The following is a 12,916-nucleotide window of genomic DNA, read 5'->3' on the forward strand; positions in this document are numbered from 1 at the left end:
ACTATGAGTAAGTTATTTTACCTTCATAAACCTGTTTCCTCATTTGTAAGCGTGTAAAAATACACACTTCAAAGGATTAAATAATGATTAAATAATACATATAAAACATCTCGTGTGTACAGAGCACTTTGTAGATACTTAACTATCACCCGCCTCCTTCTTCCTACCACCATCCTTGTCATCTTGAGCATCCCCAGCTGTGGATGCATATGGCAAAGGCACAGAAATTTCTAAAACTACATGGGAAACTTGTTTCAGTCCTTGGCTTATCAGAGTTTCTTTTGAACTAAGTAAGTTCTTTCCTTTCCTTATCGGTACTTTCAGCAGAAAAAGTTACACAGCAAGAAACACGGAAAACAAAAAAGGACATGATGATTCACAAACACTATAAATTATCCTTCATGTACTCTTTTAATCTCAATCAAAAAATAATCTTTGCTAAATCCACAAATAAGGTTTAAGCCATAGATTTATATGGCAAATATAATTACCTCCATAGAAAAATAGTTATTTTGGCTATAAACTCCTTAGAAAAATAATAATTTTGGCTATCTCAAGAAAACTGGGAAAAAACAAACACGTGAAGACTAAACAATGTGCTACTAAGCAACCAACAGGTCAACAAAGAAAAGAATCAAAAATACCTTGAGACAAATGAAATGGAAACACAACTGTCCAACATCTATGGGACACACTAAAAGCAGTTGTAAGATTAAAGTGCACAGTGATACAAGCTTACATCAAGAAACAATAAAATCTCAAATAAACAATCTTCTAACATTACACCTAAAGAAACTAGGAAAAGAAGAGCAATCAAAGCCCTGAGTTAGTAGAATAAAGAAAATAATAAAAGATCAGAGCAGAAATAAATGAAATAGAGACTAAAAGAAAACAACAGAAAAGATCAATACCAAGAGCTAGTTCTTTGAAAAGATAAATAAAATTGACAAGTTAGCCAGGCTCAGCAAGAAAAAAAGAGATAAAATCAGAAATGAAAGAGAATTTGTTTCTGAATGTGTATTCTGATACCACAGAAATGCTGTGGTGTGGAGAAGAGTTTTCAGAGTCCCTTGGACAGCAAGGAGAGCCAAGCAGTTCATCCTAAAGGCAATCAGTCCTGAATATTCATTGGAAGGCCTGATGCTGAAGCTGAAACTCCAATACTGTGGCTACCTGAATTGGCGAAGAATTGACTCATTGGAAAAGACCCTGATGCTGGGAAAGATTGAAGGTGGGAGGAGAAGGGGACGATAGATGAGATGATTGGATGGCATCACCGACTCAATGGACATGGGTTTGAGTAAACTCTGGGAGTTGGTGATGGACAGGGAGGCATGGCATGCTGAAGTCCATAGGGTCTCAAAGAGTCGGATACAACTGAGCAACTGAACTGATCTGAACCACAGAAATACAAAGGATCATAATGGACTACGATCAACAATTATAAACCCCAAAATTGGATAACCTAGAAGAAATGGATAAATTCCTAGATACCTACAATCTTCCAGGACTGGATCATGAAGAAATAGAGACTCTGAATAGACTGCTTACCACGAGACTGGTTCTTGTTGATTCTGAGTATAAGAATTACTATCAGTACTAAAAGTAGGATATAAACCTATGAAATTATTAATTTCATAATAATCACAAAGGAAAATTCTTAATTGTTTTGTTCTACTAATGTTTTGTTAAAATGAGTACTTTGTTAGATATAATAGCCTTAATTTAAATGGTTGAGAAATAAAAAAGAATTGATCCCAAGACTCTCTGAGGTGAATTGCTAAGGGAAAATATGTATTCAGAAGGAAAGTGCAAAGTGTCAAGTCATGTTATTTTAACTTGGTGTTGATTTTAGAGGCTACTTAAGTAAAAAGAAACTTTAATGGCAACATCCATATATTTGAGGTAGCATTAAAAACTCTAGGAGGAGGGACTCTTGCTCTATTCAGTTTTGCATCCCCATCTAGACAAGAACCTGGTACACAGGAGGTGTGCAATGAACACTTATCTTGTTTAAAGAAAATAACTGTGGCACAGTTAAAAAACAGACAACTAATAAGCTGACTAGGTTAACTACAATTTCATTCTACCTACAGTGGAAACAATATGAAAGCAACAGATTATGAATCAAAAGAAATGGAAAAGTTTTAGCAAATTCACTATAAGCAGACTAACAAAAGCACTCCAACCATACCAAAAGCATTTGGGAATAACTTCATACACAGTAACTCTCTGTAATGGAGTATTTCTCATAGAATATAAGTTTTTAACTCTAGCTATATTTGAGGTTATAGTAAAGTCCAGCATTAGGAAATTAAGAATAAGATGTAGTAATACTCAGTTATTAACCTTTCTTAAACCAATCAGTTATAATTTCAGAAAACTATCCGAAAGTTATCATTGTTGAATGTCAAGAAAGTGCTACATACATACCAGATGCTTTATATATGATTATTTAATCATTAGTTACTCTTTTATCCTTCAGAAAATAACACTATTTCTGTGGTTATCTTCATTTATAATTATGTGGTTTTGATAAAAAGGTTAAAATACACTTCTTGAATGAAGAAATGTACTACACAGACTAAAACTATGCAAACCCACCAGCATACTGGAAAAGAAAACCTGCCTTCCAGTTCTTTTAGTAAAAACTGAATCCTACTTCTTTCCTAACTAGGTATAAGAATCCTCAAAAGCAGGAAGCCTTAAGTAAGTTTTCTCAATTACATTTTTTAAAATTACCTGGACTCTTAGCTTAGCAGCATCCATCTTTCTACGGAATTCCTTCTGTAATTTTATCTTCAAAGCAACATCAGAAAGATCTTTGTTTTCCAGTTCCTGTAGTTGCTTTTCCGTTTCAGTTAATTCCACTTTTGCCTGTTCTGCTTCATGTTCAAGTTTTGTTACTTTCAGAGAATACTGCTTGCTTACAGACTTGGCATCATTACCTTCATAATAATAGTAATGACAATTATAAATTATGTTTAAAAACTAAGTAAAACACCAAAAACATAAAATTTCCCTACTCTTAAAACGCTGGCCATGTAACCATTTAAGGTATAGCATTAAAAACCCAGCTGTCCCTTCACATCCCAGTCAAACACAACTTGTCATCTGGCCTCTTGAGAATTAGATCCTTAATGACTGTTCCCATCTGGTGCCACTCAATCTTCTCTCTGGTTCATCTTTTGTTCTGAATTTGCAGTTTACCTTTGCTGGCATCAAACTCCAGTTAGAAAGGTATTTGGGGTGACTCTTTGGCTCCTGGCTTACTATAATTTGTCTTCCTACTACCCATAATCTATCTCTGAATTCTCTTTTTATCACTATTTTGAAAATTTTTCAACATACCAAAAGTAGGGAAATAATCCTTATAATGAATCTCCATCACCCAGATTCAAGAGTTACCAAGATTTTGCCACTGCTTTTTCATCTATGCCTTTTTTCTTCTTTAATTTACTTAAAAACTTTAAAACAATTCCAGATGTCATAGCATTACCTATATATATTAATACTTCAATAAGCATTTATACAGAGTATGGAAATAACCAAAAAGTCATTATCATACCTAACAATGTTAATACCTACCAGTCCCTATTCAGACTTCCCCAATGGTCTCAAAATGTCTTACAATTAGCCTATTTTTTTTTCTATTAGTCTATTTTAATCACAATCCAAACAAGGTCACAATACATCTTATTGTTATGTTTCTTAAGAATCCTTTAATCTAGAGCTGGCTCCCTCTCCTTTTTCATCTCAATTGAACTTGTTAAAGATAAATTTTTTTGAAATGCTTTTCTTATGAATATTTAGAACATAAAGAAAAACAGAATATAAATATTGTTTCTGTATCTCTTTTTATTCTAAGCCCAGCTGCTGCTGCTAAGTCGCGTCAGTCATGTCCGACTCTATGCAACCCCATAGACGGCAGCCCACCAGGCTCTGCCGTCCCTGGGATTCTCCAGGCAAGAACACTGGAGTGGGTTGCCATTTCCTTCTCCACTAAGCCCACCTACTGACCCTGAAAACTTGGTTCTGATTTATTCTGAACAGTCAGCAATCCCTGGACTAGCAAACCCATGGCAGTGGGAAGTAAGAGCCTAGAGCTAATAGGAGGAATAATCATAGGGTCCAGTTGTTATACTGGTATACTGAAAGTCTCTTAATTTTTAATACAAGCTTATTAATTTTAATAAATTAAAATATCTTAATTTTAAAATAAATTTCTGAATTTTAAAATTCTTTAACTTTTTAATAAAATCTTTTAATTTTTTAATAACTTTTTTAAAGTAAAAAATGTTAAAATCTTTTTAAAAATCTCAATTAATTAATTATAAATAAGTACATGTAAGTTGTCTTCTGGCTCTACAATTCTGATTCTGACTAACTTTAAAATATACATGACAATGTTTTAGTGACTCTAAGATCCCAAAAATTGTTTAACACACCAATATTTTACGAACCACTAAGAAAAACTACAGTACCAATTACACCATGATAAAATGCTAAAATGCCACTGATTTTTAAGATGCATTCTGATTTAAGAGATATTAAAATGTGAAAAAGTGTATATTAAAACTGATGAAATACAGTGTAATTGTCATTGTTATTCATTTTGGCTGAAGTAGCTACTGTTTGGGGAAGTCTTCAGTGAAAGGGCTTTGAAAAGGAAGTACACATTGATCCTTCTTCTAAACACCATCTCTAAGGGTCTTCAGGAAGCTCCAAATTGCCCTCCATTCTACTGAGCAAAAAGAGAACCTGCTCAGTTTAAGTACAGATATCCTCTATTTTAAGGTAACCAGGATGGGTATACCAGGCTACAAAAGTGTGCTTGCTAGATATCCCATGGTAGGATAACCTATCTGAAAGAAAATCGTTTATTTTAGAGCAGTAAATATCCTCAAGTTCTATGCACACTACCCTGAAATCATGGGAATGCAGAAGCCATTTAAACCCCTAAACTGTTCCCTAGATTCACCTAAGAGAGTTTTATTGGCATCGATCCTGCCTATAAGCACAATCAAAATCAAACACGTGGAATAACTGGAGCTGGAAGGATGCACTGCCAGGAATGAGAAACGGAAATGCTTTGGACAGCGTGTGTGTGTGGGGTGTGTGTGTGTGTGTGTGTGTGTGTGCTCAGTCATGTCCGACTGTAGGGGAAAGGAGAGTGTGTGTGTGTATGTGTGTGTGTTCAATTGTGTGTGTGTGTGTATGTGCTCAGTCATGTCCGACTGTAGGGGAAAGGAGTGTGTGTGTGTGTGTGTGTCTTCAATCGTGTGTGTGTGTGTGCTCAATCGTGTGTGTGTGTGTGTATGTGCTCAGTCATGTCCGACTGTAGGGGAAAGGAAGTTGAGAAAGGAAGACTGACAGCTAGAAAGCAAGACTGCAAGAAAGAGGAGGGAGAGGGGAGGCAAGTTTCTCCTTGCTGGCAGAGGATCTGATACCCGCAATTTGTGTAGTCTGAGTGTGATTATAGTCCTGGGCTTGAAGAAGAGGAAGGTACTAATAGTTTTTCCTTCAGTTCCCACAAGAGACCAGAGAGTTGTTCTGCATTGGAACTGGGGAAAAGAAATGTTAGTGGTCTTATTCCTTCAGTTCTTTACTGAATTTCAGAGTAGTCAAGGCTTATACTTTGAGTATATTAGTTGGGGGAACCAAAAAAACTTGAGGTGTGCATTTTAGAGCAAGCCTAATGGAGCTGGATGCTGAGGAAAGGTGGTGGCATATACACCCCACCTGGTAGAATTTGAGACTAAGGGGAGGAGCTGAAAGCCTGGCTCACTCAAGAGGCCAGCTCTCAGGGACAAATCCTTACATCTTTAGAAAAACAAAAGTTATCTGCAGTTAAAATACAAAGCTTGCAATTAATGTTAAAAACGAATTATTCAAGAAAATAAAGACCAATAATTTAAAATAGGTATTTACTAAAATGAGTTAGGAAAACATCTCGGACATCTTATTTCCAAATGCCAAGTATAATATTTCTTTAAAAAGCGACAAAAAAACACTAACGGCCACAGAGATTCAGGACAACACACAGTTTACACTGGTTAGGACAATTCATAGATGAAATAGAACATAATACAGTTCTTTTGATAATTAACCTCCACATATTGGCTTTAGAGCACACCTTGCTATACCAAATTACAGACTGACGTGGATAGTCTTGAGTATCAGAAATTAAAGCAAATGTTACAACATCAGAAGCACCTTTAGAAGCTTTTCTTTCTCATATAAGCTGGTTCACGAGATACTATTACCTGTTTTAATTAATTCTTTAATCAGATCTTCCTTCATCTTGATGTTAATAGTAAGTTCTCTCATTTTTTGTTTAGCTTCAGTAAGTATGAGTTCTGAATTTCTTAATTTTTGCAAATTCAACTCTTGACTCTCCTGGAGACATTCAATCTTTAAATCTTCAAAATAAAAGAAACAAAGCTGAGAAATAAAATTATCTGCTCAGAAACATTTAACAGAAGTCGAGTTTAAAATAAAAAAAAGCAGACACAGAAGCAGTCTAGAAGTACCAGAGGAAGGGACAAAGAGAGAAGGAAAAAACATGGCAATTGTGATTTTAGTTTTCCAGCTTACAGTGAGTTTTCCTTTCCTTAAAACATGTATATGCTTTAGTCATATCCTGCAGGTTCTGACAGTTTCTCATTGCTCTTAGATATTCTGCAATTTGACTTTTTCTTTAATCTGAGCTACTTAAAAAAGCTATTAAATCTCCAGATGGGTGGAGGTTTTCATTTTTTTTTCTACTAACTTGTAGTTTTACTGTAGTCAGAGAATGCATTCTATCTCAGACTAATCAGAACGTGGCCCCATACTGTTTGTTACTTTCTTGTACCAGAATATAAATCAATTACCTCACTGTTTTAGTTCAGCTGAGACTTTTTTCATAGTGAGACTTCCTCAATGAAGGAGTTGGTGCACTGATTTACATTCTGACATAAGTTTCTTACCTGGTTGTAGACCAGTAACAAACAGTTCAAGGATGGTGACCTGTAGCACTTATCTATACTATTATACACTTTTAAAATCTATTTTCATTTCATGTTTCAATATTACATGCATAGGCTCTTAAAAAGATGCTATTTTCACAGTGTAGGGCTTATTTGTCATGTTATTTATATTCTCTGTACTCTTCGTGTTTTCACCACTCATAAGCCAAGAGAAATGAGCTAAAATCTCCTCATTCAGTTTTTGCAACATAAACATCTTTTATGCCATTTTTTAATGCATAAAATTCTCATCAGTTGTGAACATTACAAGCATCTGCTAGACTAAGTTGACTCTAATGCCAAATACATCACTAATGGTAGGCATGGGTGCCAGTGAAGCAGTGAAGAAACACCCAGTAAATTACTTAAGATGGATTTTAAAGAAGGCAAGAGTGGGAAGTCAAACTCGAGTTTGAATATAAAATCCCCATTCTGAGAGATTTAGCCTATAACTCTGTCTAGAATTGACTGGTGAAAAAGTTTTACTAAGGAGTAAAAAAGAACAAGAAATAAGAGCACAGAGGCAGAGAACATAAAGGAAAAGCCAGGAAAGCACTCCAAATCAAGTTTCTGTCTCTGAGAATCGCTAGATGCTTCTTAAATTATTGCTTGAAGAAAAAGAGAAGTGTCTTACAAATATTAATCTAAAGTACTCGAGAGAGTCTGTGTACCTTCATTCTCCAAACCTGACTTTTGTGTTTGATCCTGAATATCATTCAATTCAACAAGTGAACAAACAGAGCCTGGCTTCTGAATCCATGAGCAACTTCTACGTCTAAAAAAGGAAAAGACCAGGACCAAAGTTAACTTGTCTGTCAGTCGTTTTTAATCTGCCGTCAAATTAGTTTTCCCCAAAATTACTCTTTAAATTATGGCTTACATAAAATAAATGGAATTTACTAATATTTCACCAAGTAAAGAGATACCCCCCACCATGCTGGACCCAGTGGAAAATTCATCATGTTTTTTGCCACTATGGCAGCAGAATTAGGAAATCCAAAATCTTTTTCTCTGAAAATTAAACTGCAATCACCATAAATATTCTAAAACCACAATTATTTCACAGTTGTTAGACTGACACGTTCAAATACTGGTTTCGTAACACATTAGTTGACAGTACATGTAGCAAAAACCACCTAACTCTTCTACTAAAATTTTTTTAATATAAAAAAACCCTATTTCTGTATATATTTACTGCATCATGTAATTATGCTTATTAAATCAGTCAATATTAATATATATATTAACATACCTAATTTCTGATTTCTCTTGGCCTTCTGACTCTTCATCATCACTGTTATCAGAAAATTGGCATTGGAGGACTTCATCCTGTTCTTCTAAGTGACCCAGCAGCATCTGACTTCGTGTTCGAAATCCCGCAACTAGTCGATCCAGAGAGTATACAGAAGGACTTGTGTGGACCTTACAAGTGATTCCCCCCACCCAACAACAAAAAAAAGTGATTTTTTAACGTGTCTATTTTTATCATATTGCTTAAAATGTGTTTTCTAAGACATTATTAGGTACTCTTAAAAGAGCCAATCACTGAAAACATACATTTCCCTCCCTCCACTGCCTAAAAAAAAAGTCAAAACTCATTTCACAATACTATTGTGTCTCATGGATATACACTTCTTTCAGATCTACACAGTTCTTCCTCTTCTAAAAAGCTCTTCTGGTTTCAGTTATAACTTCAGGGAAAAACAGCACTCAAAAAGAGGCATGAGTGAAAACATCACAGCTCTTGAACATAGCTCAGGCACTCCCCAACCAATGTGAAGCCCATACACAGTGTAATAGGGCACAACTGTTGCCCTGCCCCCAGCCTTCCCAGTTCTGAACACTTGGAGAACTGCAGTGTTGTTAAGGATCTGCAATTCTCCCCTAATCCACATCCCACCACATGAAGAAATCCAGAACCACTGCCACTTGCTTTGCCAGGGTAAGATATTCCTGATTTGGAAATTCAAAAGTATAGACTCAGGCTTCACATGTGGTAGTCAGGGATAGTTGATTAATGCCCTAGTGACATATTTAATATGTATCATGGGATAAGATTTTCATGGACTGCCTGCAAAGTTTCTATATTATAACATGCTTCTATTGGCCTTAAGTTCTCAAAAATTCACCTTGGAAAACAACGATGAATTAGAAATTGCCTTTATTTTAATTTCTGTTACCAAATGTTTCCTTTCTAACCATGTTTCTGTAAGTGAAAGTGTTAGTTATTCAGTCACTTCTGACTCTTTGTGACCCCACAGACTGTATGCAGCCCACCAGGCTCTCCTGTCCATGGAATTCTCCAGGCACGAATACTGGAGTGGGTTTGCCATTCCCTTCTCCAGGAATCTTTCTGACCCAGGGATCAAACCTGGGTCTCCTGCATTGCAGGCAGATTTTTTACCATCTGAGCCACCTATCTGTCTCTATAACCAAACCTCAAGGTAATTTATCCAAAAAGGCAAACAATAAGATCTCAGAGGAGGCATTCAATTTATTAATATAAACTATTATAAGCTATTAAAATTACAACATATAGTAAAAATGTATATACCATATGGTGTTCAAGATTCAACTGATATACGTTTCTTACACATCCCCTCCCAGAAAATCCTATCTGATACTGGATATTTCTTAATACCTGATTTTTGTGCCTCCACTCTTGGTCACCTAATAAGGTCATGTGTCACATCAGCACCATGATGAATGGGGGTAAAGTTTTCTAGGTGGCCTCCCAATTCTGGAATATGGGGGAGGGCAAGGGAGTTTATTTACAGAGGAACCAACTCAAGAAGTATTTATCTAACAAGCACATTGTACCAAGTATGGCCATTTGCATTATAACCAACAGAATTCAAGGTTTCTCTTTGTTGGGGATATGGGTAGGGGTTTGAGGAGGGGTTTATTTCAGGAGCAAATAAAACTTTTTATTTAGAATCAAGTGTTGTTCTCTAGGATTTCAGCTTGCTTTCAAATGTTCTTTTTACAAAGAAAATCAAATGACCCAGCTTAATAATGAAACAGGTTTTGCCACAATGAGTAACATTCAGAAAACTAATTCCTTAGCAGTCATTCCACACAAAAGAATGGTTTTTAACCCCTTCTGGCTCATAAAGCCTTCTATAATCTGTTCCCTTGCTACCTTAAGTGTTGGGTCCTGCTTTCTTTAGTTGCTTCTGCATTCCCTGCTCCCCAAAGAATATGCCTGCATTTTCCACCATACCCAAAATAATTCTGGTCATAATGTAAGTACTCAATAAGCTGGGTAATAATTCAGATAATTGAGGTGCAGCCAACTAGAAAACAATTTTTTTATTCTAATTGTGTTTTCTGAGAATTACACAGCAACTGGACTGGACAGAACTTTAAATATTAGAGTTCAACTCATCCCAGGTTAACTCTTCTCTGTAATACTGCAAATTATCATTTAGCCTCTGCTTAAACAAATTCACTGTGGGGGGTTATTAAGCCCTGAGACCTCAAATATTATTTTGACAGTTTTCACTAATAAATCCCTCTTTATATTCCCTTAGCACTGCTTCTCACTGGTCCTAGTTCTAGAGACAAAGTCTAACAATAATGATAAACCTTCAAATAGCTAAGCAGTCATTATGTCCCCTATAATTCAGACTAAATCTAGAGCTACTTCAAGATTTTCCCTAAGGTCCTATAGTAACTTGGTTGTTTTCCAAAAATAATCTAATTTGACTTAAGGTGTTATACCCAGACTTGAAAGTAATACTCTCGATCATCATACATTAAGATAATCTCTTCTCACTAGTGATGCATCTGATTTTGTTTCATTAGATGTGCTGCAACTCATTTACCATAGATTGTGGCTTTCACATATTTAATTTTGTAGTTGAATTTGAAAGTTCCACAAAGGTTCATGAGAGTGTTTGGTTGGCAAGGGAACCTGCCAAGAGAACCTTTGCAGACACATCTCACATAGCTCTGCTTCATCATGAGCAACCATGTATACAAAAAAGTGATTAAAAAGCAAAATTAATTATTTGGGGGGGAGGAAATGGCCATTGTGTGAAAGATAAAATCTTAGTGAAAATTAAAAAGGCAGCTGACTTCATTTAGTGTAAGGGATTTATTGCACAAGAATTTTGTGACTCAATAAAAATATAATTCATTCAGGAAAAAGAAAAGATTATACAGGTATTACCACTTTTGTGAATTTGGAGATTCCATAATGTTTTAAAAATATATCCCTTAAGAACATTCCAGTTGGTTTTCTTACTAACAATTATGTCAAGTACTATTGATAGTGATATTATTTACCTACTGCTTTTATTTCCTCTTCATAATGCCATATTTCATCAAATCTAAAATATCATCAACTAAGACACACTACTATTTTTATACCATCAAGAAAGAAGGAAAGCTATCATCTATGAAATACCATCAACTGTAAAACATATCCTACCATCATAGTTGATAAAATGTGAAAAAAAAAAATGAGGCTTATAATCAATGAAAAATGGTAGCATCATCAGCATATGTGGTGTTATTTTAAACTTATATAATGACTGGTACTAGCTTCGTAATTTTTTCCTTCCAAAGTACCATTTTGGTGTGTATAACAGTGGCATTTGGCTTTAATTATATCATATTAATCACATTAAAAAAACAGAAACCTCTGTTACACTTTTTCCTTAAATTCTAAATCTAGGTCAATTTTACATTTCATTAGATGAGTTTCCAGTATCTGTTTAAACAAATGAGCCCCTTACTCTTTTTTTTTGTATGAACTTGATAAGTTATAAATAAATTTTAAAAAGTGTCCAAAGTAGGTGCATCTAAACAGCAATTTAGTATTAACAAACATAAAATATGTGTGTGTGTGTGTATATAATAGCATTGACATATACACTGCCATGTGTAAAATAGCTGGTGAGAAATTACTATGTAACACAGAGAGCCTAGCTTTGTGCTCTGTGATGACCTAGAGGGGCGGGATCAGGGGAATGGAGGGAGGTTCAAGAGGGAGGTGAAATATGTATAGTTATGGCTGATTTACATTGCTGAACGGCAGAAACCAACACAACATTGTAAAGCAATTTTCCTCCAATTAAAAATAAATGTAAAAAGTACATATATATGTATACATACACATATAAGTAATATGTTTTTTAAAGAAATATTTATTTATTTGGTTGCACTAGGTCTTAGATGTGGCATGTGGGATCTAGCTCCCTGACCAGGGATTGAACCCAGGCCCCCTGCATTGGGAGCTTAGAATCTTAGCCATTGGACCACCAGGGAAGTCTCAGTAACATGCTTTTAAAGTAAATAACATCCTTTCACTGTTTCCCTCCAATATATAATACATCCCTTGTAGCTCAGTCGGTGGGCTTCCCTGGTGGCTCAGACGGTAAAGAATCCGCTCCAATGAGGGAGACCTGGGTTTGATCCCTGAGTTGGGAAGATCCCCGGGAGGAAGGCATGGTAATCCACTCCAGTATTCTTGCCTGGAGAATCCCCATGGTCAGAGGAGCCTGTCGGGCTACATGGGGTCGCAAAGAGTCAGACGCAACTGAGCAACTAAGCACAGCATAGCACAGCTCAGTTGGTAAAGAACCTCCCTGTAACACAGTAGACCCAGGTTCAATTCCAGGGTCGAAAAGATCCCCTGGAGAAGGAAATGGCAACCCACTCCAGTATTCTTGCCTGGGGAATCCCATGCACAGGAGAGCCTGGAGGGCTACTGTTGATGGGATCCAAGAGTTGGACACAACTTAGCAACTAAACCACAGTAAATAAAATCAAACTCTTTTTGTAATCAATTTAAAAACTTATTTAAGGACTTCCCTGGTGGTACAGTGGATAAGAATCCACCTGCTAATGCAGGGGACATGGGCTCAATCCCTGGTCTGGGACGATTCCACATGCCATGG

The 12,916-nt window shown here is 35.9% G+C and overlaps 1 protein-coding gene across 10 annotated transcripts in view; it reads right to left on the bottom strand.

Moving 5' to 3' along the window:
* Nucleotides 1-12,916, bottom strand: part of KIF27 (kinesin family member 27) — an 89,144-nt gene that overhangs the window by 41,485 nt on the left and 34,743 nt on the right. For all 10 annotated transcript variants that reach the window (XM_055427369.2, XM_055427375.2, XM_055427368.2 and 7 more), the window contains 4 exons: nucleotides 8,263-8,432; nucleotides 7,682-7,785; nucleotides 6,267-6,422; nucleotides 2,743-2,948 (listed from right to left, as the gene is read on the bottom strand). In XM_055427369.2, coding sequence (XP_055283344.2) covers nucleotides 2,743-2,948; nucleotides 6,267-6,422; nucleotides 7,682-7,785; nucleotides 8,263-8,432 — 636 coding nt within the window. The remainder of the gene's footprint in view (nucleotides 1-2,742; nucleotides 2,949-6,266; nucleotides 6,423-7,681; nucleotides 7,786-8,262; nucleotides 8,433-12,916) is intronic.

Source organism: Moschus berezovskii, chromosome 7, assembly GCF_049115385.1.
Source record: "Moschus berezovskii isolate FMDL1 chromosome 7, NW_MosBer_1.0, whole genome shotgun sequence".
NCBI classification, from domain to species: domain Eukaryota; kingdom Metazoa; phylum Chordata; class Mammalia; order Artiodactyla; family Moschidae; genus Moschus; species Moschus berezovskii.